The 25,049-nt window shown below is 40.4% G+C and overlaps 1 protein-coding gene across 1 annotated transcript in view; it reads left to right on the top strand.

Annotated features, from left to right (window-relative positions):
- The window catches only part of grin2aa (glutamate receptor, ionotropic, N-methyl D-aspartate 2A, a), a 162,935-nt gene that overhangs the window by 126,766 nt on the left and 11,120 nt on the right, over positions 1–25,049 (top strand). The window contains exons 6-12 of the mRNA XM_063471516.1: positions 4,407–4,609; positions 9,054–9,225; positions 11,151–11,304; positions 12,310–12,435; positions 12,768–12,997; positions 20,100–20,260; positions 24,678–24,767. Coding sequence (XP_063327586.1) covers positions 4,407–4,609; positions 9,054–9,225; positions 11,151–11,304; positions 12,310–12,435; positions 12,768–12,997; positions 20,100–20,260; positions 24,678–24,767 — 1,136 coding nt within the window. The remainder of the gene's footprint in view (positions 1–4,406; positions 4,610–9,053; positions 9,226–11,150; positions 11,305–12,309; positions 12,436–12,767; positions 12,998–20,099; positions 20,261–24,677; positions 24,768–25,049) is intronic.

The following is a 25,049-nucleotide window of genomic DNA, read 5'->3' as shown; positions in this document are numbered from 1 at the left end:
TCTGTTTGTATATTGCCCTTTTATTATTTATGAAAGTCTACAGCATTGTAATTGTTTGCTGAATTAAAGCATGACTTCATCAACAGCACGAGAAAAGTGTATTTACGGATCAGAACCAGGATGTTATATTTTATTCCTGCTGAGTCGATGGAGTGCGTAAACTGCTTCAGGAACTGCTGTGGCGTTAGCAGCCAGTTCACAAAATAATTATTACAGACAGCATGGGATTTGTGCTTGGAGAATCACAATATGGAGAGCAGACGTACAGAAAAGCCCACGTGCATGCACCCACACTTGCAAGTCGACACACAAACACGCACATGCGTCTTCGATTCAGGCGTCGCTATTCTCTGAGCCTTTGTGAAAGAGCTTCACTTTAAAGAAATATGTCTAAATTAATGGATTCCGTTTCTTTTCGATTTTCCACTCTTTCATCCTCTTTCTCTATGCCCTCATTTTTCCCGCACAAACGGCGGCGTGCACGTGCACCCGCACGCATGCACGCAGACACACATTCGGAGCAAGCGTAGGGTGTAGGAGAGGGAGAGCAGAATCCATTTTCCTGACATAATTTTGTCTGACAGGAGTGACAGATACTGTTTTATGACTGAATGGGTTTCTCCATGCTATTAGGAACTCATTCTCCCATAATGCAACTTGCCACAACGATAACTCTCCCCGTGAGACTGGCACAGAGAATGTGCTTGGTGTAAAAGCCATGACCCCGGTTTTACTTTATTCTTTTATCATACTCTTTCTGTTATTCATCCAGGTTCTGGTTTATTATAGCCCTTGAATATGTGTGTGTGTGTGTGTGTGTGTGTAGGTGTAGGTTTGTGTGGGCAGAAAAAGTGTAACACAAAGAGACAGATATGAAACGAATGAAATGAAGAAAAAGACATGTTGGTACAAAGAGCAAGACCTTTAAAGAAACAAAGATAAAGAAAGATGATGATGGAATAGAAAGAACAACAAAGTGGAACAAGTCTGAAATGACAAAAGAAGGACTGTTAGATGAAACAAGGGCTTTAAAAAAAGTATACAAAGAAGTATACACAGCACTTCAGGGACAGAGTGTCATCCCGCCACCAAGTGGCTCTAAATCTATTTCAGAGTGATGATGCGATAGGATTGCCGGCATGGATTGTTATAATGCTGTAATCCCACAGGCTTTAAGATTGTAACCACACACATACACAAATATGTGCACTGCTTTCCATGAACAGCATGTGCACAATATTTGGTATTAGATGTGAGTAGATTTAGCATTTTGTTCTCTGACCAGTCGATAGAGAGTATCTTCCTACCTCTATGGGCATTAATTTATAGCCCCTCTTTCTTTAATTGGAAAGAAAGAGCGATTGGGAGGAAGAGGGAAGAGGAGAACAGCAGGACAGGAAATCAGAGGAGTTGCTGAAGTCAGCTTCTTCTTTCCCTCCTCCTCCTCCCCTTTCCCTCTCATTTTCTGAGCAGTGCATTTATCTCGCTTCTTAGTTTATTGACTCATCCAACCAAATCAGGACTACTCTTCAAAGATTATATTAATGGCTGTACGGGTCAAACAGGATTTAGTTGTACAAACAGGAGAGAGGATAAGAAAATGAACTCGGTAGGAGGGATCTCCATCCATCCATCCATCCATCCATCCATCTGGGCCCATGTTCTAGTAATTCAATGCATTTCAATTTTATTTTTGTAGTGCCAAATCACAACAACAGTTGCCTCAAGACATTAGCAGTAGGCAGTAGTTGAAGCAGAAATGCCTAAACCTCCCCTTCCAAATCAGGACCAGCTACTTCAACTCTTCTGGCAGGACACTAAGGTGCTCCCAAACCCACCAAGAGATTTGATCCATCCAGGGTGTACTGGGTCGGCCCCAGGGCCACTTCTTGGTGGGACATGCACAGAACACCCCACCTAGGAGGTGCCCAGGAGGCATCCTGGTCAAATGCTTGAACTACCTCAACTGACTCATTTGATGATGAGGAGCAGTGGCTCTACTCTAAAACCCTACCGAATGACTGAGGACCACAACCAATCTCTAAGGCTGAGCTCAGCCACCTTTGGAGGAAGCTCATTTCAGCTGTTTGTGTTCATAATGTCATTCTTCCGGTCATTACTGCGATCTTCTGGACATAGGCGATGGTGGGATCATAGATCCATCGATAAACCGACAGCCTCACTTTCCCTCACAGTTCTCTCATCACCACAACCAACCAGCAAAGAGTCTGCACCACTGCAGGCACTTCACCAATCCATCTGTCAAACTCCACTCTCCCCTTACTAGTGAATGAGACTCTGGGATACTTAAACTTCTCCACTTAGGGCAGTAACGTGTTCCTGGCCCAGAATGAACATTCCAACTGAGAACAATGGCCTCGGGACTTTGAGGTGCTAATTTTCATCCACTTAACACCTGTCTGCAAACCACCAGGAGGTCAGTGCTCAATGATGCCAAAAAATCCACAACTTTTCCAAAATGAAGAGACTTTGAAGACATCACTCTGTTTAAATAGAGAGTTTTCATCATAGGATAAAGGTGACGACTCAGATTTAATTTTTTGACAAACTGTTTGGCCATCTTAGCAACATATATGCCCACTGGAGAAAAAATATACATAACCAGTTATTTTTCCCACTTACAAAAAAACATGCCATATATTCTGTAAAACTGGAGTATATATATCAGCATAAACAAAGCTGAAAACAGATGTTTTATCAACCTTTAACGATGACATTCCCTTTTTTGTCTGATCATAATTATGATACACGAATTACATTTTTACGTTCCCATTAAAATTTTCTGTTATCTCCGCCCCTTTAATGCATAAACAGTCACACAGACAAAAACGCACATATGTGGACGGGCGCAGACACATGCACTCACTCAATTGAGAAATGCAAAACAGCTGGGCTAAGACAGACAGGAAAATGTGGCCGATCCCTTGAGACTAACGATTACACGCAAGAAGCATGGGTGCCACTTCAGCGTACCGTCCGGCTTTGCTTTCCTCAACACATATGCCTACGCAAACACAAACACACACGCGCACAGTTTGAGGAATGTAGCCGACAGCAGAGTGAGCTGTTGACAGCGGTGCCGACTAAGAGTGGAGAAGAGACTCTAATCCCTGTCAGAGGATAGAAAACCACTCAAAGCAAAACAATTAAAATGCTAATTTCACTTCCTCCTCTCTGCTCGGCTGTTAATGACTTAGCCAGGCGTGCAGGCGAAGCAACAACGTGTATGTGTGCGTGTGGTTGTGTGCGGATAACAAACACTGTCTCATGACTTCGAGGTCAAGTGGCTGACATATTAGCATTGCTATGATATGTGTGTCGGGTGCAACTGCGTTAAGATATTAGGGTTTTTTTTCCCCACACACCTAAAACAAAGAAATTATATTTAGCTTAACCTTTTGCAACCCTGCTCACAATCTTGTTACTAATGTCTACGAATGAAAATATATCAATGCCTCTGTGTGCATGTGTGAAGTACTCCGAGTTTTTGGCTATAGATGAAACTAGGAGAGATGGAAACACACAAGACGTCAGAAAGATTTCTTAGATGGAGGAAAAGAGTTAGAGCAATGTTTTGCCATTTTTTGGCTCCTGTATTATTAATTATTAAAAGTCAAGCAAAGCCCCGATGACTGTTGCTGTTTATTATATTCCACTCTGCCTTCCCTGACATAAACATGCATATATATATATATATATATATATATATATACTTTATGTACAAACACACACACACACACATAGATCTACAGAGAGATGTCAGTGGGTAAAAATAAAAATAACCCATAGGGGAAACTGTGACATCACAGCTCTGAAAACTTTTTGAATTATCAACAGAGTCCCAACTGTCATACTGTCACACTAAATCTCTGTTTCTGTATGGGTTTGCATGCATAGCAATGTCACTGTGTGCATTTTGTGATCCAACCCTGCACGCCATGCATTTAATATGCCGTGCTTTACCTTACATTTAAAAAGGAATTTACTGTGGCCTAAGAGCAACATACACTGTATGCTGGCTGCAGCTTTTCCAAAAAATGCTTTGTTTTATTTTGTTGTTTCTCATTTCTGCTTTATGTTTTTAGGGCACATAATACAGGAAAGTTGAGGATGTGATGGTCACTAAATCGCAACTGTGATTTCTTCACTGTTTTCACTTCATATGTACTTATAACCGTCTCCAACAGAACAGCGTGATAGTTTAGACTCCCGGGAGGTAAATGTGAGGCCATGAGTGTGACCCAAACAACAATCAGTCTATTGACTTCCAGCCTACTCAGTAATTGAAAAGCAATACATTGTAGCCCATTGGAAATGTGCCAAGTGTTCTATTTTTAGCCACCAGTTATTATATCTTGTTTCCTACTTTCCTCTTCTCTCACCAGATGGGGAAACTGGACAATCGTAGTCTGACACTCAAGTACCCCGTGTGGCCACGTTTCAACTCCTTTGGTGACGCTGAGCTTGATGACAACCACCTGTCCATCGTCACCTTAGAGGAGAAACCCTTTGTTATTGTGGAGGACGTGGAAAGACTCACTGGTACCTGCATGAGGAACTCTGTGCCGTGTAGGAAGCATATCAAAGAGTAAGTGGGATATCTGTCCGTCTATCACACTGCAGTGTCAGCTAGATAGCTAAGTAAGCTAATGCAGTAAAGCTGCTTCACTATGAATCACCAAATATTACTGGTGTGAAAATGTTTGATTAAATTTTGTGTTAACAGAATGAACAAACATCTGAAATGCAGTTATGTTCACAAGTATCTGTACAAGGACACAGTTTGTGTAGTTTTTTGGATCTGTGCACCACCACGTGCATTTCAAATCGAAAAGTTAAGATGTGATTGAAGTGCACACTCTCAGCTTGATTTCAAGAGGTTTAATAAGGAATTATAGTCAACATGATTTTAAATATGAGGGTTTTTGTAATATCTAGTTTCATATATTGTTTATGTAATTGGTGAAAAATCTTTTGCCGTTATGGACATCACCCATGGGCAGGACCAAATGCTGTGTTTCCTCCCATGAGATGCTCTGCTAGGCCTTTAATGGAGTCACCTTTTGCCGAGTGTTTGTGGTTGTCTCTGCCTTTGATTTTTTCAAAGGCTATACTGGTTTGATATCAGGTGACTGACTTGACCAGCATTTGCCTAAATCTGAGTAGAGAATATCGCCCTGCACACTTCCGCATTCAATCTGCTACTGTACTTCAATCAGACTAGACTACGACAGTCGTCTAGTCTGATTGACTGTGTGGTTTTTTTTTTTAAATTTGTTAAAGTTGTGATTTTTTAACTAAAGAAAAACATTCTGCAGTCATTCACCTTAGTTGTCCTCCATAGTCGCCCAGGAGTGTTGGTGTTGTTTCATTTTAAGAACTCATATTAAGCATTCCAACAATCAGCTAACCAAAACGCAAGTTAAACACTTGGAATATCTACCTTAGCTGTCATGGAATAATGAGGGAACAGGCCTCACTTGGCAATGGAACTGCCTGTCAGTCAATTGTCCAATTATTTTTGAGCCTCTGGAAATAGGGCATTATGTATAAAAAATATCCCAAACAGTTAATGTACTGTTTTTGTTAAATCCCTTAAATCCCTTGAATGAAAGCAGAAAGTCTGCACTTCAGTCACGTCTTGATCTTTTGATTTAAAATCCACTATTTTAGTGCACAGAAGCAAAACTGCACCAAAGAAATTAGTCATTGTCTTCAAATTTATGGTCCTAACTGTATAATCCACATTACAAAATACAAAACATTTGGGTCTCATCAACAAGGAGCCACTCTGAACATCTAGTTTTTGAGGTATGTTATACCTACAGTATATATCACACCTCAAAAAACTCGACACCTGCTCCTACTAGGGACACACCCATCATGCAAGTGTAAATGCAGCCGTAATAAGCAAAACAAGGAAATGAGAACGAGATACAGTATTACCGCCTATGTCAATGATTATATATTCAAGTATATAAGTAAGTTACAAGAAAATACATCCATTAAAATCATCTAAACCTAAGGCACAAAAATGTAAGTGTGTGTTACAGCTAGTCTTAATCTAACAACGCGGTCCTATAATGGCATACGTGTTTATTATTGCAACACAATAAGCTGCACTTAAGCCATCTCACCCACTCTCTTCCTCCTTACCTTGTCTTGTGGAAAACCACAACACAATGAAATGGTCTGAAATACACTCTACTCGCAGTCTGATTTACACGTAATGTTGTTGTATGAGAAGAAGAACTAAGGACCGCATAAAAGAAAGTTTCATAAGAGTGTATTGGATAATCAGAAGGTAATAAATTTACATCATCCGTATTTCATTTTCCAAAGCGCCATCTCTGCGCTCCTCTGTCAGTGCATGCTGTCTCGCTCTCTCCTTTCTCTCACGAACACGGAAAGCGATGCAGTGTGCAGGCTTTGCAGCAGCTTCTTTCCTCCTGAAAATGGAGGTGGCTGCTGAACTCAGCATTTTACTTCCTTCCATACCATTTCTTCCTTCTTCTTTTTTTTCACTAACGCCAAAATACCTCTAGCTCCTTGTTATATTATATTCCTGGAGCGCAAACACACACTGTGGGTGTATGTCACAGAGTGACTTGAGTGGTGCTGAATCAGCGTAATAATAAATGACGTCTGGATCACGTACATTTTCATGGATATTTATTATAGATATTCATTTTTTCCACACGGAAATACCAGAAAATGTTAGGAGATCAAGTCTGGGCATTTTTCAGAGTTGCTCTTTCTGACATGTAGCAATCAGCAATGTTATTGTTGCTAAATACTGGAAATCGATTTGGGCAAAGGGAAACAGATCTGCGATGTCACATGTCACACCTCTACAGGGCAGAGTCTAGAACAGTTCAGGACTTTAATGTATGTGTGAAAAAAAAGGTCTACACACTTTGTGTCACTCGTTCAATGCGTAACGCGTCTGTCTGCAGCTCTTTTTGCGTCACACAAACAGAGCTGATTAAGCGGCGATAGTTTTAGGGAAGTGGCTGACAGTGATTTACATCCAGAAAACACTGTGAAGTGGGGCGGAGAGTACAGCGTCTCCAAGGAGGAACACAAACACACATTCACGAGCTCGTATTCTCTCTGTGGCCACATGTCCACTCACTCACAGGCCAATGCTGCTTTTCAGCCTCCCACAGCGCAATTCCCACTCAAGCATCCGAAGCGCCCATTTGGAGAAAGTGGGATAGATGGAGGGAAGAAGAGAGGCAGACCAGGAGTGGCGAACGGGGGGTTGGATCGGGGTTGAAGGAGTATCCATGCATGCAGAACCAGAAATTCACTCATCCAGGCCTGGCCTAAGAGCAAGCCATACTTACACTAACGCTCTCATAGTCATACACAGACCCACACTTTCCTCCCTGGAGACCCCTCGGGCCCTGTAGTGTTTCTATATCAAGTTGGCCTGCCAAGTTCACAAACAGCCTCCATAGCATCACATGCTCTTACTGCCTGATCTGTACAGTGGCCTGCCTAAATGGGAACGCCGTGTTCGTGAATGCAGCTATTAAAGTTCTGGCCTATATGCTTACTCTGTCAGCTCCCACCATTCCCCACCAGCTGAATCTGCCAGAAACTTGGGTTATTTGTCCTTGTTTCCGCTAACATCAACCTGTTCCTTGTAGTTGCATTACATTGACCACAATTTCATTCTTACTTCAACATCACAAGAATATATTGCATATTGTGCTTAAAGCGGCCATGCTTGGAATAAAGACAAGAAATTTACATATCAAAGAGTACAGTGCAGCCGCTGCCTAGTGTGACCTCTTCTGTGGAGAAGACTTGTGATTTGAACCAGTGCAAGTTAATTAGCGCTTCTAAGCTCATACCACATTACCCACAGAACCTCAAGCCAGTATCTCTTTTTCTCCGTCCATCCACTCTGTGATTTTATTCCATTGCCACTGGTGTCCAAACTGTTGAGCTACTGTATAATTCATTGAAATGTGTGGATCAGGAAAGCAAAAAAAAAGTTACATTGCATTCGACAGCGCTGCAAATGCAATTAGGAAAAAATTTTATTTTACACTAAAAAGGAGTCAAGCCCATTATTTTATTTCTTCTGTGATGGATTAAAGGTTGTTTAGTGTTTCAGTGTGGTGTTCAAAAGTTGCAGGTTTCATCAAATGACATTCATAACTGCTGACATATCGGCACTTGGCTCTTTTTTTCCTTTCTTGTGTAAAACTGTTAGACTGTGAAAGTAAATGCCTTTCCAGTTCAAAGACAGGAAAGAATTCCACTTGGGGAGACATTTGTTTGACAGATCGATGGCGACTAGTGAGGGAGTTTGCAAAAAACTGGCAAATGTTATCTCTTTTTTCCTGGTGCTGCAGAATAACTTAAAAGTGACAAAGTTTCATCTCTGAAGGGTACTGCAGAGTCACAGCCTGATGCGCGGGGGTCCCCTCCTTACTTTCCGTCAAGTTTTTGCCCAGGTTGTTGTTACGCTAAAGGACGAGGTTATCGTCTTCTAATTAGCACACATCTAAAAGTTAAATGAGACTCCCAGGTGGCTCAAAGTTGATGTGCTCTTGTGTGTGAACTCTTCTGCTCTCAAATTCATACACACAGATGGTACAAGGCTTGCAGATGCAGCGCCGTCAAAATTTCCTTCTCCAGAGAGGCGTAGGGAGAAAAGGGAGCATATTTTTCTAATCTTCAGTCATTCCTGAATAGATTGACCTGAACTTAAAGGTGAAAAAGACCCAGGGTGATATTTGTTCACTGGTGCAATCACAAATTTAACAAACACGATGGAAAAAATGAAGCAAACAATGTTCCTTTTGCTTTTTAATGAATGAATGAATGAGGGTTCCCTACCTAAATGTGGATGTAAAAATGGATTTGCAGGCTATGCAAAGAGCTGGTATTTGTTCTGTCAATGTTTACTTCAGTGTTCAATCATAGCGTTGATGCCGTTTGTTTTTTTCCCACCGCCGACGCCGAGCGAAAGACTAATCATCTGCTGATGGTCTTTGTGTTTTGTGCTTCTGCAGCAACACGACCGAGGCTGGTGGGACATATATCAAGAAGTGCTGCAAAGGTTTCTGCATCGACATTCTGAAAAAGATAGCCAAGTATGTGAAGTTCACCTATGACCTGTACCTGGTTACCAATGGCAAGCATGGCAAGAAGATCAACAACGTCTGGAATGGGATGGTGGGAGAGGTAAAAAGAGCCTTTTTGTGTGTGTATGTACAAGTGTGCCTGTGTTATTCAACTACCGTATTACTCATCTTGTTGGAAACTAACATCATCACACATTGTGGAGATGTGCTTTGATGGAGCAGCACTTTGCTAATACAAAGTGATACATTTCAGATGAAGACATGTATTAAGGTTAAAGTTCACCCTTGTTCTTCTAAGTGGGGTACCTGCTGACCCCACAGGTATACTTTTTATGATATCATACAGGTGTTTCATTCTCTTATTCCAAATTTCCTTTCAGTTGCTTGTTTTAATTAGTGCTATTTAGAATTACCAACATGTTAGACAGTTTACCTATTAGCTAGCTTTAATATATGGAACTATGTACTGATGTCATGTTTGCCATCTGTCCTATGTTCAGGGTATTGAGGATGATAAAGGAGACAGATTCTTTGACCATATCGTGTGACTATTTTAGGTCATATTTAATGTTTTTAGAGGAATAACTTAATGTTTTGCTGTTATGGTTGTTTTATAAAACACTTAATTTTAAGGCTACTAAGATCCCCAGTCAGCACTTCTACTGTTAAAAATCTGGGTGAATATGTTGATATATGTTTGGTTTTGCTTAGGGTAAGGTAGTGTTCAAGTAAATTTGAAGGAAACAAATAAAAGTCTAACCTGTGTTCTCTGAAGTCGTACAACTGTATACAGTGCTGTGAAAAAGTATCTGCCTTCTGCTAGATTTCTTAGTTTTTTGCATATTTGCATGTTGCAGATCATCAAACAAATTTCAGTTAGACAAAGATAACCCCAGTAAATCCAAAAGGCAGATTGATGATTAATGATGATTTGAATGAAGTGAAAACTGCTATCCAAACCTACCTGTCCCTGTGTGAAAAAGTAATTGGATCGATCTCCAGTTGACGTGTCAACATATTCTTGGGCAAGATACTGAACCATGAGTTGCCCCGATGCATCCGTTGGCGTGTAACTGGTGTAAATAAAGTTCTTGAATGTTACATTTGCAAAAAATATCTTGCTGATCAGACAGAGATGAACTTTTTTGAGTTTGAGTCCTGTTAAATCGAACACAACATTTAAGCATGTAAGCCCCTGAACTAGTGATTCGCCAACAATGACCCCTATATGTGATCAGGAGGTAAATATTGCAGGGCAACAAATGTGTGAGCAACCAAACCTCAGAACTGATACCCACTGCAAAGTTTGATCTTAAGTAATAGTCTGTAATCAAAGGCAGATTTAACTAAAAAGGTGACCAACAATTTAAAATGTGCTTTTTTTTAAAAGCAGACTGTTTATTCATTTATTTTTTCCATTTTTTTTATGTTTCAAAAGAAATTTAAATATCGCCAGAGTAAATGTTCAGAGAGTGTAACAAAAAAACCCAAAAAACCAAAAAACAACCGTTACTGTAGTAACTCAGACCTGAAGTCTGAGTTACTACAAGTCCCAGAGTTCATTTTAAGACTATAAACTTTATAGCTGTCTGTATTTTTTTAATGGTAGACTTCATTTGCTGGGTTGAATGTTATTTGTTATTTGTATTTGTTTTAATCCTATTTTGCACTACTGCTTGCATATTGGCTACATTGATTAGATTTCAGTATGAGATTAAAAACTTTATTTATGTGCAATCAGTAATCTTTACATTCTTGTGCACAGATTTGTCAACATTTACTTTGGGTGGAAGAGACAACATGTAGTTAGCCTAATGAAGACATTTTTTCTACTCTGTGATAGCTATCGAGGGTGTACTCCACCTTTTGACCCTGTGACAGCTGGGGTGGACTTTAGGAAACAAAGCTGGAAAAGGATCCAGATGGATGAATGGATGAGTAGATTGTAACTTTCTCTTCCTTTCTCCCCAATCATTCCTCTTATGTCCCTGCTCTCCTCCCTCCTCCTCCCCCTACCCTGAAAAGGTGGTCTATAAGAAAGCCGTCATGGCCGTCGGATCTCTGACGATCAATGAGGAGCGTTCTGAGGTCATCGATTTCTCCGTCCCGTTCGTGGAAACTGGGATCAGTGTCATGGTGTCCCGTAGCAATGGAACCGTGTCCCCATCAGCCTTCCTTGGTAACTGTCACCAAATAACTGCTCCTTTCTTGTTAGACTGAAGAGAGAACAAGAAGAAAACCTGTCTTGTTTGCTTCTCCGGTTTGTGTTAGTATAGAACGGTGTTTGTTTTGAGTGTGTGTGCGTGTTCCCTCAGATACAGCACTGACAACATAATTCACTTCTGTTACACAGCTGTCAATACTTGCTCTTTCATCTGAGGGATTTAGCTGAACCCCCGCTTCCTGCCACAGCGACTCTCACTTACCTGAGAGGCACTTAACCGCAGGATTTTAACCTAAGAGACCACGGATATCCCCGTTATGGTTCCTCAGTCACGTTCATTTGATGCAGAGTGCTTTAGCATTGACATCCACAACAATTCGCGATGCCACTGCCCCAATGCACACACAAGCTTACATGCAAATTGGCTGCAGGATTTTCCACGAAAAAGAGAAACTCTAACACACACGCAAGTACACATGCTGACATGCATGCAAGCATGCAGTTAGTGGTGTGAAAATGGAAATTATAAGGGCTTAGCAGGAAAACCTCATAATGGCTGCTTGCCACTCTGCACATGCACACTCACATGCACACATCCCGGTGTGCGGCCCTATGCCAGCAGTGCTCTCCCATACATTAGAGCAGAGTTTAATCTCTGCAGTAGTGTTAAGGGCTCAGAGGGAGGACAGGAGTGCTGACACCAGGGCTTTCTATACTGTACCCCTTATTCCACAGCCAAATAGGAGGAACGCCAGTATATATGCAAGTGGTTTGGGGTAGGTGGGTGGGGTGAGATCTGTAGGGCTTCTGAACTTAGAACGGTCTGCTTGGACATGGAGTTCTTTCCTCAGTATGTGTGTGTGCATACAGTATTTCTGACCTGTTTATTCCTTCAGTTCGTGGAAAGACGAAGAGTGTGCAAATGATAAGAAAAAGTGATGGATAAGCTATAAAAAGTGCAGTATTAGCTAAGCATGAGCACGACCTCTGTTCTCTTGACTTTCTCTCTTTCTTTCACAGAGCCATTCAGTGCATCAGTGTGGGTGATGATGTTTGTGATGCTCCTGCTGGTGACTGCAATGGCTGTCTTCATGTTCGAATACATCAGTCCTCTTGGCTTCAACAGAAACTTGGCACAGGGAAAAGGTGAGTACGGACACTAAAGCTTAATTTAGACTTCTGCACTGATTCTAGCCTATGCCAACATTTATGCCTGTGTTGCTGTGGCGCTGCTGCGTGTAGTCACATTTCTAAAGAGGTGCATGTCAGGTTATGCCGTAGGGTTTCAGGAGGGTTACAATATACCTACGACCTAAATTTAACACAGAAGCATAAGTCCACTGCTCTAATATTGTGTAGTTTAAATTGCATGTCACTTGTTCTACAAATAGATTTTGAAATATTTGTTTTCTATCTTCTTTCTAATTTTATACCATCCATCTCTCTTTCCCACACACACTCTCTTTCCTCGTTTTCAGACCCTCACGGCCCTTCCTTCACCATGGGCAAGGCAGTGTGGTTGCTGTGGGGTCTGGTCTTCAACAACTCTGTGCCAGTGCAAAACCCAAAAGGAACCACCAGCAAGTTCATAGTGTCAGTTTGGGCCTTCTTCGCTGTCATCTTCTTGGCCTCCTACACTGCCAACTTGGCCGCCTTCATGATTCAGGAGGAGTTTGTCGACCAAGTCACCGGGCTTTCAGACAACAAGGTAACGAAGAACTAATGAGGTAGTTTTATGATATGTTTTTTGCAGGCCTTCAGTTTTATATCATACAACAGGATTAGAAAATCATCATAGGATGAAGGGGAAAATGAAGCATAGCACCTGTTTTTGTTGCGTGTGGCACTACCGTTCCTCTCACAAAGTTCCAGTCACCTGAATTCAAATGTACAAGTTTTACAGTTTTAAATCCAGCTGGAAATTGTGTTCTGTTGCTCCAGAATGAATTAACATGGGCTCTGTTTTATGCACTCAGAATCAAAATGACATGCATATAGAAAAATGCAGCAACAAACAGAAAGACTGGGATATTAAAAGAAAAGGTCAAGCCAAATGTAGTGAAACAGATTGGAGGGTTGGAGAAGGCTAGACAAAAGAGCAGAGTGCTTCCAAGGACAGAAATACAGATGTATTAGGGGCGATACTATCAAGAGAAGGCTGACGTAGAGGGTTTTGACAACAAGCAGACGGAGAGAGGGAGGAAGGGATGGTGTAAGAGGTACATCAATTGGCAGGAGAGAGACTGAGGACTAGCAAAAGGCCAAGACACACAAGATGGTACAAGACAACAGGCAGACAGATATGGGCCAGGTTGAAGGCTGAGGTAAGGGAAGAAAGGCATTAGGAGGGAGAAAATAGAATATGTGGAAAGACAGGAGGGTCGGGAACGAAAGGAAACAGACAAGAAGGGCAAATGGCCGTTTAGACAGTTATGCTGAGAGAGGCTGGCCATCGAGCCAAATGCGACCAACAAAATGATGAAAAGCATTCCTCGTGCGCGGCCATGTTTTGTGTAGTTTACTTAAAGTGGGTTTAGACCGTTAGCAGGCCAAACAGATGCACTCTACTGTACCTTTCAACCCGAGGGAAGGATGTGACACCACTAGTGTAAATTTTTATACTTTGGTACAATCATTTCCTTTAATATGCAATTATAATCATTTTATATGATGAGGCAAACACATTTTCTTTCTAAAAGTAACATTTTTTTCTTCCAAAAGTTGCAGGACCAAAATGCTTCACAAAAGCGCGCACACATACACACAACACTCTGTTGCATCAGTGCTCAATGAGATGAAGTTTAAGATTGCATCACTCCCCTTTTTCAAGGGTGAGAAAATGAAATATCATTAGTTAGACACTCCTCAATGCATTTGGGAAATATAGGCATAGTTTCCAAAGCAGGCTTTTGCCGTTGTTAGTTACCATCCCTAAGTTTGGTGCTTTACCTTTAGCTTTCTGGCTAGCTTGCTGTAGATGTGATAGCATACATTCCTGTTTAATATTAGTAATGGACAGCGGTGTGAATCAGATAGCTCCCCTTCACCGTCTTGTTATATCAGTGCGTGTAGGTGTGGTTACAGCTAATTTGTATTTAAGCTAATGATGATGACAGATCTTTAAAGGCAGCAAATAGTTTACTACCACTCAGTCTGAAATGTTAGTACTGATAGTAGTGATATATGTACAGGCTCATCTCTACCATATACTTATGGTGCTCACAAACTATGTGCAGTGGACAAGATTTTGCACTTTCTAATGAAAAGTGGCAGCAGTGCAGAATAGGGCTGGGTATCGTCACTGATTTCTAGAATCGATTTGATTCCGATTCACAAGGTCCCGAATCGATTTCGATCCACGATTCGATTTGAATCAGGGAAATTTTGCCTCAGACAGTCAGAAATATTATAATTTTGATCACGTATCAGTACATTTCCATATTTTTCTATCTATAAAAAGAAAGAAGATTTTCCTGGCCTGGGATTTTATAGCAGATGACCTTAAAAATATTCTGCAGTAGATCAAAAACGAAAGAAAACCATTAATCAACATATAAACATTACCTGATGCTGCTGAAGTGAAGCAGAGCAAAGTTACAGAGGTTTTATGAGAGACACAGCCAAGCGTTTTGCAATTTTGCATAATTTTAAAAAGTGAAAAGTTTAAATTTGTTCAGTATTGAACAACAGAAATGAGGCTTTCTTTTCAGAAGTAAGTAAAAGGAAAAAAACAGCGGCCGACAGCGCTGTAAACAACGGTAGACTTGTGCGTAAAAAGCAAGCGAATAATGCAGAAAACAGAGATTTTTAGATTGGAAACTGTTCTTGAAGTGCACTGAGAGAGAGAGCTCTGCATGAAGTGTGATTTTATCGTGCTGGAAGCGAAACAGCAAAAGTCAGCGGGTATTTATGACCAGTGTTGGGAAGGTTACTTTTAAAATGTATTCCATTACAGATTACAGAATACATGCCCCAAAATGTATTCTGTAACGTATTCCGTTACGTTACTCAATGAGAGTAACGTATTCTGAATACTTTGGATTACTTAATATATTATCATGCTTTTTACAACTACATGAATGTACTATTGCTGTGATTTATTACTGTTACTGAAGGTCCGCGGCTCCGAACCGTAGTAAAGGGACCTCTGGCTAAAACGTCGGGTTCGTGTCGGGCTCGTAGCTGAAAACTAGCTTTACTTTGTTGTCTGGGTCGACTTTGCTTGCGAGAGACAGAGAGAGGCGTTGAAAGGCTGCTCCAACGGAACTTATTGTTTTGGAGGAAAACACGAACACAGTGTACAGTCGAGTCTTAATAGCTTACTTACAACTGGGCTCGTCAGGCACTCTTCTTGGCTGCAGTGATTATTATTATATTTACATTTTTCCAGCTCCCGTTTTTGCTCGATGACAACTCGTAATTTTCCTTTTTCTCCCTCCTCGCGCTCACAGACACATAACGGGTATGGCAGTCCATTCTCCCTGCAGCACAGACTACACTGCCCATGAGGCTACATTCTGTAGCATTCTTAGCACAACAACAACAATAAAAAGGCGCTCTCTCACCCAGGAAACACGCAGAGAGAGAGCGTCACCCTGTAACCATGGCAACCGTAACGCTGCCGCCTGGAACAACAGAACATAGCTGTCGAACAAAACCCAAACAGTCCTGACCCGCGACAATATAAAACAGGAAAGTACCGCCGTGTAATCCATTTATTTCAACAAAGTAACTGTATTCTAAATACCACCTTTTTAAACGGTAACTGTAACGGAATACAGTTACTCATATTTTGTATTTTAAATACGTAACAGCAGTACATGTATTCCGTTACTCCCCAACACTGTTTATGACGCTGTTTATGTGACGTGAAATGTGAAGTGTAGTTTGGATTTTCTTTTGCTGCTGGTTCAGTCAATATAGTTTGGAGAGAGATAAAACCTGCAGCTTCAGAATCTAGCGCAAAAAGGGCGTAAACACTAAGCATGGGCCCGCCGACACATCAGAATCAGTGAGCTGTCGGCTTTCAGCCCCGCCTGTGTCCGTGCCCTTGGGTGAGAAAGCCGACATCTCACTGATTCTGATCTGTCGGCGGTTCCGCGCTTTGTTTTTACGTCTTTGTGCAGAATCCGTGTACCTGCTCTCATTTACTGTTTTAGCTGTTTGGTGGTTGTTGAAATTTTGTGAGGTTTAACCTGAGATTCTGGCGTTTCGTGCAAAATACATTTATATTTAAAAATCGATTCAGGATTTTATTGAGTCGATATCACGTTATCCAAGCTAGAATCGATTTTAATCGATAAATCGATAATCAATACCCACCCCTAGTGTAGAAGCTAGTTTAACTAGTGATGGTTTTAGCATCGCTGTTAGCATTGCTCAAAGATCATAATAAGTTACACAGGCATTATTTTACAGACTTTGTAGATTGTAGATTACATTTGGTGGATGTTTGTGCCAAATCTAGGAATAGAGAGCTTTAAGAATTGTATGCAAGTATAAATTTAAGTTGATTACATTAGTGACCTACTAACAGAATTCTTAGAATGGTCTGTGAGACACCTGTGGGGAAGTACAATAGAACAAAGTACTGGTAAAGAAGTGTTTCTCCTAAAATTACACATTAACTGCACAACTGGTCGATCGCTGTGTTTCATTGTTTTGATTTTAAATTCCTACTAACTGAAGCCTTTAAAAAAACGTTTTTTTTTTTGTTTTTAAAAAAAGTGTATTTTCCATATCACTTTCTTAAAGCTGTAGTATTTGTGCATTGTGTCCATTTCAGTCAATGGTGACAGAAAGAGCTGTTTTTATTTGTTTTAATAATTGATGAAGAGAAAGCAATGGATGTTTACTGAGCTGTTGAACTTGTCCTCTAAGCAGCCTGCTTCATGCACAAGTGGAGAGCAGTCAGTTAACAGGTCTTTGGTGTTTTATGGTGCATGGGGATTTGTCTTTGCAAATCTGGCTGCTCTTTCTCTGCTTTTCGGTTTTGTTTCGGTTTCTCAGCATTATAAAATTGCTTTTTGTGAAGCCTACAGACTTCAAAGTTCAAATGTAAACAATTTGCTGCTGTTGTTGGAGCTGTAGTAGCTTTCAGTGGCATTATGATGATAGAAATAACTAGGTTCTGGCACTTTCCACATGCATCTACTTAGAAGAGATTTAAAACATCTCACTAATGTTAAAAAACAGTCACATATGAGCAAAACATGTAGATTTGTAGACATGTAGACAAACGCTGGGAAGTGATGGGACATGAAAATGTAGAGTGGAGACCCCTAATGACTCAGACACTAAAAATAGGATGGCACAATAGGACCACTTTTGATCGCATGGCAATTACAGAGGTCACCTGGTGGGAGGCAGCCTTCCTCCAAACATTGACTGTCTGACTGCAATCACTCTCAGACAGATTAGTGAAGGTTTGCAAATAATTGCAGTCTAGTTCATAAATGAGTGCAACTCTTCTACAATGTGCCTCACTCTACGTAAAAGCAACGTTGCAGAGTGGCTGCTATAATTCAAACATTTTGTTTCAAATCTACGAGGTTCTGAGTAGACAACAAATGTAAGTTGTTAATGTAAATTTCTGTTTAATATGAATTTAAGTGGACATTGCAACAGATTTGTGATTTTTGCCAGTTTATCTCAGTTAATTGAAGTAATTCTGAGAGTATCCACATTTAAATTGGATGAAGGGTTTAGGAGTTTTAGCTCCTTAACATGTGCCATCCTTTTTTTTTAAATGAGCAAAAGTAATTGGACAATTGACTCAAAGGCTGTTTCATGGGCAGATGCGGGCAATTCTTTCATTATGTCATTACCAGTTAAACAGCTAAAAGGAAGATTTTGCTGTGAACAGACGCTATGTGGTTAAAGGAGGTCTCCATGCAGGTGAAACAAGCCATCCGTAAGCTGCGAAAACAGAAATTTTGAACAGAAATTTAATTTGTGTGATATCTTTACATATCACTCTTATTTTAATACCTATTATTAGCACCTATACACCCTACATGCACTTACAGTACATAAGGAGAGAAGTGTACTCAGGCTGCTGAGAGAAATTTCTCCTCTGGGTTTTGAGTCTTTTACCCAGGTAACTGGATTTTGTCCTGTGAGAAACCTTCATATTTTAATTAGATTAGTGATTATTACAGTCATTACACACATTACACGTTTTAAGCCAGATGACTCACCTCACTCAAAGCTCACCTCTTACTGATGCTCTCCTTTCCCCATGGCATTGTATTGAAATGCAGTTTAATGTGCAGGGTTTGCGCAACTCTGCATATATTTGAAGCAAAACTGTGATCTCTTTCTAAAGCTAATCAAACAGATTTTGGCAGCTAACCTGCAAGTAAAAGTATACTGCTGTATCAAGGAAAAGATGCTAAAGTACATGTTATGGATAATTTGGTAAGACCTGGAGGTTTCTGACAGCATGGCAGTATTTGAAAGTTGAGAATACGTGCTTTTTTAAAATAGTCTTTGGAAACCCTGCATCAGAAAATCGTCCGGAAATCTTGCCAGAAAGCCTTGACGGACAACAATCCCCACGATCTGGTTGTGGCTATGTTGCAGGACGGTGAGTTCTTTTATCTACACCTATCTTAGCCTCAAATCCTCTCCTGCCTCCGCTCCTTCATTTTGTCGTCAGCTCTGCATTAAGCTTTCGTTAGCAGCAGCTGGTGCAGTTCTTAAAAGCCCTTCACTGGTAATTATCAAGCAAGAGAAGAGTGCTTTTCCAGTCTGAATCCCAACCCGCCACTCCACCACACCCCAACCAGCCCCTGTCACCCCCACTCTCACTCCTCCTTGGACATTTACCCTCTCCTGACCTAAAAGCTTCTATTTAACCTTAAGAAAGGCACGAATGAAGAAAAGATGAAGAAGGAGAAGTAAACAATAGCAAGGACTGTGGGAGGAGAGAATGTCTCCTAAGGGCTATTGCTTGTCATGCTGACAAACACACTGTGTGACATCTCCACTAACATATGAATGCGCACTCGTATGCACAGCGGAGTTTGACTTGTCGACACGCGCTCACGCTCACCCTGACCTGATTACACAGCGGAGACGCATATATGTGCCGTCACATGCAGCATGTATAAACGCTTAGAAATATGTTCAAATATATTATGCAGATTAGTTTTTGATGCAAGCAAACAGTGCATCATTTTTGCAAACAATCAAGCAGATGAGTTTTGTGTATGTTGAACAGACAGAGAAAACAACAGGAATGCTAATAATCCGCTAATGAAATCCTCCAGTAGCGGCCTACAAGTGGAGTCAATCATGTGTTGTATGAATACGTTAAAGTAAAGTAAAGTAAGCCTGTAAGCGTTTGAGATGACATGCAGTGTTATGTTTTTGAGAACTGCTTTAAGAATATGGACTGAAACCGTCGGCACACAAACTAGCACAGCATGTGGTTAGAGTGAGGCTCATAAATACACACTTGTAATTGATAGGGTTTGTCTGCTTCTGGCACCGAGGGCAGATTGTTACCACAGTGCTGGAGGGTTGATTTTTACCTCAGCTACAAGCATGCTTGGACAAAACTCTTGAACTGTACTCTGATACACTGATTATACCTGAGAGGGGGTTTGTGGAGGAGGCAGAGAGAAATGATGGGAGAATTTAAAAAGAAAAGAAAATCAGCGAGTGGATGGGAAACTACGGCACCAGTGGTTCCTTCAGTAAGGGTTGCTCTTGAAGTGTTGTGGGTTTTTTTTTTTATAAATTTCAAATGAAGATGTGTAACCTCAGCTTTTCCTTTTCCTTCTCCATTGTTCTTCTCATCACAGTTTCAGAACCCATATGCTTACTCGCCTCCGTTCCGCTTCGGGACCGTTCCAAATGGTTCCACTGAAAGGAACATCAGGAAGAACTATCCCGCCATGCACCAGTATATGGTGAAGTATCACCAAACTGGAGTCCAGGATGCACTCGTCAGCCTCAAAACGGGGTAAAGAGACACTTTGTGTGCATGGGTTTTTGTGAGTTTGTTGGTAAGTGCACTTTTACATCATTCATATGTGTGTAGTTTTTTGTGAAACCCTAGGCCTGTGAAGTGTACCTCTTTCATGCCTGAATGTATCCACGCTTGTGTGTGTGTGCGTCTGCGGTGACAGGTCCTGTGAGAATGTGGATGAATGGGCTTCCTCATTGGGAACAGCAAGGGTTATTTTTAGCACTGGACTCTATAGTGGGACTGATAGTGTGTAAAGGGGGTGGGGAGTGGGGCGGTTATCAATCTAACCAAGGAGAGATCTAAAGAGTGTGTGGATGAAAAAATAAAGGTAAAGATGGGGAGAAAGAAAAGTGAGGACCAGAGTCAAGAGGAAGGGGGTAAGAGTTGAAACCCAAGTGCCAAATGTTTAATTGCAGAAAATGAAGCACAAATGGGCCAAGAGACTAGAGAATAAGAACATAGAGAGTGCACTGGAAAAGAAAAGTGAGGGAAGGGGAGGATAAAGAAGGGCAGAGAAAAGGGACAGGAAAGGAAGTATGGAGCAGTACATCAAGGATAAGAGAGATGGGAGGGAAAATGAGAACGTTAAATGACAATCGGTCGTTGAGATGACAAGAGGATATTTTTAATTGGTCACTGGAAATGGGGTGGGATCCAATTAGAGGTTCTATAGCTCAGACAACAGGCTGCCCCTGGGGAGAAATTAAATAGAGAAACAATAGATCCTCTCAGCTCCTTATCTTCCATCCACAAGTTACAGTATAAGAAAGCTGGATGTAAACACAGCATCTATGGTACTGTTAGGCACTCTGGCTTCTGTTGTTTTATTCACATGCAACATATATACATGTGTTGAAGTAAACTAATGCTTTGTGCACAACAGCTTATAAGTACACAAAAACACAAGCTTATCTGTGTATCTGTGGACTCCACCTGCTGAAGGTGTCTGCAGTCAGTAATGCAGTCATTGATATTTCGGCTCTGTGGCATAAGCAGTTGAGCAGCACTGCACCATTCAGCTATTTGGGGCTCGATGGCTGGATTAGCTGTGATCACACATAATACTGAGAGGCTTTACACACAAAGACACACACAAAATCTGTTACAGCCACAGGAACCAAGAATATTCACAGGGGAGCGAAATTGATTTGATTATTTGAATTATTGTTACTCTTTAAAAAAAAGCAAAGTTCAACTGTTTTAATGGTTATGTTGCAAATTAATATATATCTATTAATAATTTAAAGGGTATTAAAATGTTGTGTTAATACATGTGTTTCAGAGGAGTTTGGAAGTTTATAATGCTTGAACCACCGCATCAGCGTCGCACTGTAACACACTCGATTCTCCAGTATTGAAAACATCTTCAGTCTTAACAAGTTGATGATTGCCAAATTCAAGTTAGCAACTTTTTTCCCACTTTTTTCAGAAAAAAACACCCATCTATTATGATGAATCATACAGTTTCTCTACATTGGTAATAAAGTCTGACAGTAACAGAGTGGACAATTAATTGCTAGAATAAAAGCTAAAAGCACATGGCACAAATCAAATCATGGTTAAAACCCCTATCTGATCAATAATTAGTGGTGTTTTCATCATGGTATTATGCTATTATAGTGACAAGTTTGGCATTAAACGCAAAAAACCCAGCATACATATCTCCATGTGCTTAAGATTTTTTCAGTAACTGTATGTGACATCCTTTTCTGTAGCTTACATAGTTGTGGGAGGCAATTCAAGCAATTTATATATTGATTGGTTTTCAGACACAAATTTTTAGGGAATATATTTTTAAAATAATTTCAGTATAATAGAATTATGAAAATCAACTATTTTGGCAGTTTTTAAATAGAAAAAAATTAATGCAAAGATATTTTGATTGCAAAGCATTCCATAGTGCAGTGTTTCCCAACCTTTTGGAGCCACGGCACATATTTCACATTAGAAAAATCACACGGCACACCACCAAACAAAAATGTACAGAAGAGGATTAGGGCCACTGGGGGGAAAAAAAAGTGGGCACATCTTTCTTTTTTTTTCGTCTTTTCCAGAATTCTGAGAAAAAAGTCAGAATTCTGAGATTAAAGTCAGAATTCTGAGAAAAAAGTCAAAATTCTGAGAAAAAAGTCAGAATTCTGACTTTTTTCTCAGAATTATTTTTTCTTAGAATTCTGAGATTAAACTCAGAATTCTGAGTTTAATTTTTTCCAGAATTCTGAGAAAAAAGTCAGAATTCTGAGAAAAAGTCAAAATTCTGAGAAAAAAGTCAGAATTCTGAGATTAAACTCAGAATTCTGACTTTTTTCTCAGAATTATCTTTTCTTAGAATTCTGAGATTAAACTCAGAATTCTGACTTTTTTCTCAGAATTATTTTTTCTTAGAATTCTGAGATTAAAGTCAGAATTCTGAGTTTAATTTTTTCCAGAATTCTGAGAAAAAAGTCAGAATTCTGAGGAAAAAAGTCAAAGTTCTGAGAAAAAAGTCAGAATTCTGAGATTAAACTCAGAATTCTGACTTTTTTCTCAGAATTATCTTTTCTTAGAATTCTGAGATTAAACTCAGAATTCTGACTTTTTTTCTCAGAATTCAGGAAAAGAAGAAAAACAAAGATGTGCTCACTTTTTTTTTCCAGTGGCCCTAATCCTCTTCCGTAAAAATGTCACAAACAGCATATTGATAATTTTTCCCCTCGCAGCAGGCCTAGTGGAATTAGCTTGGTTTGTCCCCAGTATACCTTTTTTGCTTTCTTCTGACCAGTACTCATAGTAGGGCCTTCATCTGGGTTGGAATTCTCTCCAGGACCCAGGTCAGATTGACTACTTTTTCTTTACAATATTTATCTATTGCTATTACGCGCTGCATCATCTCAATTACATGACTATTCGTTTTCTTCTGTTTTACTGGCAGTTGGCAACCCATTTCATTGGAGCAGTTAGTTGTACTGCCCTCTAGTGGAAGAGAATGTAATTGTTCTGCCCGTTACTCACGCCGATCGCTTAGAGTACTAATCAGGTGGAACCAGATAGTCTTCCACAGCACACCTGGTTGGGAAACACTGCCATAGTGGACAAAAACAAATGAAGACAACAAGAAATGATATAAAGAACTCTATGAAAACCAGGAAAGAATGCCAATAACAATATTTTATGTGACTCAAATACTCTTTAGACTTTTGACAAATGGAATTTTTTGGCAAATTGTTACAGCTGATTATTCAAAGGTTAAAACCCCCCTTTGGGCCACATCAACACAGCCACTTCGGTTTCACAGTGATGTTGTTAATCATTAACATTTCACGGTTTGCCAGATTCTTAGCATTAATGTTGTGGATTCAGCTAATGATACTTGTCTTTGTTGTTTCATGATAGTTTAAACACCTTATGTTATGTAGGCTACACTGCAGAGAGATGTCCTGCAATAGTAAAAAAAAAAAAAACTCAGAGTGACACTCAGTGTTCATTTAAAGGTGTAGATGTAATCTGGCAAGAAAAAGTTTTACAATCTTTCACCGTCATGAACGTGTGGCAGATAAGTGGTGGCTGAATTCCCGTCCAATTCACGTGAGCTACAGCGTGTCTGGCTAGCATCTGCAAACATGCACAAACAAATCCCTGCTTACAGAAATGCACCAGTGCACACTTTCATCTGTTCAATCGCACACACTTGCTGACACACATTCCTGGTTCCCCCACGTTTGGATACACAGCTTGCCTGTGGATGGAGCCAGTGCTGGGTTAAGCTAATTACACAGCTAAACTATCGGCTGTGAGTCTCCGTTAGAGGACTGCATGTGACATTCAGTAAATGCCAACACGTCACTGCACTATTAGCAGGGCTCTATGTGTGTGTGTGTGTGTGTGTGTGTGTGTGTGTGTGTGTGTGTGTGAGTGTGAGCATTTACAGGCAATGAGATGGTAACAGAGCAGTGGATACTAACGGCATCCGTTACATTGAAAATGTCAGTTGAAGTGCGGGAGCTTCAACTTTCCACTTTGCAGCCCACTTATTTATGAGTCCTTGTGTGTGCGAGTGTTAAAAGCGAGAGAGTGTAAATGTTTGAGTCTGTCTAAAGTTTGTTTAGGTCGTCCAGGCGCCTCCAAGGTCCTATCATCAGTGAAGCGTGGTGTATTGAACCGCCACCACTCCCCACTGTGTCCTCTGTGTGTTTGGTTATGCTTGGGTTGCAGTCCTATTGGAGATGATTTAACACTTTAAAATTGATCTGCAAGCAACACGTTCTTAAAAAAAAACAAAAAAGCCCATCTTCTGTTTTTTTTTTCATCTCTTCACTTCTCACTGACTCGCTTTAAAAAAAGGCAAAACTTCTTACCATTTCCCTTTATTTGTCTGTTTTTTGCCTGTTTTTTTGTTTTTGTTTTGTTTTGTTTTCTCTCTCTCGCCCCACAGCAAACTGGATGCCTTCATCTATGACGCTGCAGTGCTGAACTACATGGCCGGTAGAGATGAGGGATGTAAGCTGGTGACCATTGGTAGCGGGTAACTATCGCTATAATTCAGTTATTTGTAGAATGTATTTCCTGAGTAATCCTTCAATGAGTAATCATTGAAAAAATGATTACTCATTAAAAGCATTTCACTTACTAAGCTGAAGCCTCATATTAGCTTAAGCTAAACATTAGCGGTAGTGGCTGACTCTGTCCTCTGTCTCTTAATTTAGAAAACTTTCTTTGTAGCTTAATAGAGTGGTGTCACAGTTAAACATGTACACAAATAATTAGCAAAATTGTCTTTAGAGAGGAGTGCAAATTTTTGCTGATC

This window comes from Pelmatolapia mariae, linkage group LG4, assembly GCF_036321145.2.
Source record: "Pelmatolapia mariae isolate MD_Pm_ZW linkage group LG4, Pm_UMD_F_2, whole genome shotgun sequence".
Taxonomy (NCBI): domain Eukaryota; kingdom Metazoa; phylum Chordata; class Actinopteri; order Cichliformes; family Cichlidae; genus Pelmatolapia; species Pelmatolapia mariae.
Note: the sequence above shows the minus strand (reverse complement) of the source record. Positions and strands in the feature narration are given on the sequence as shown.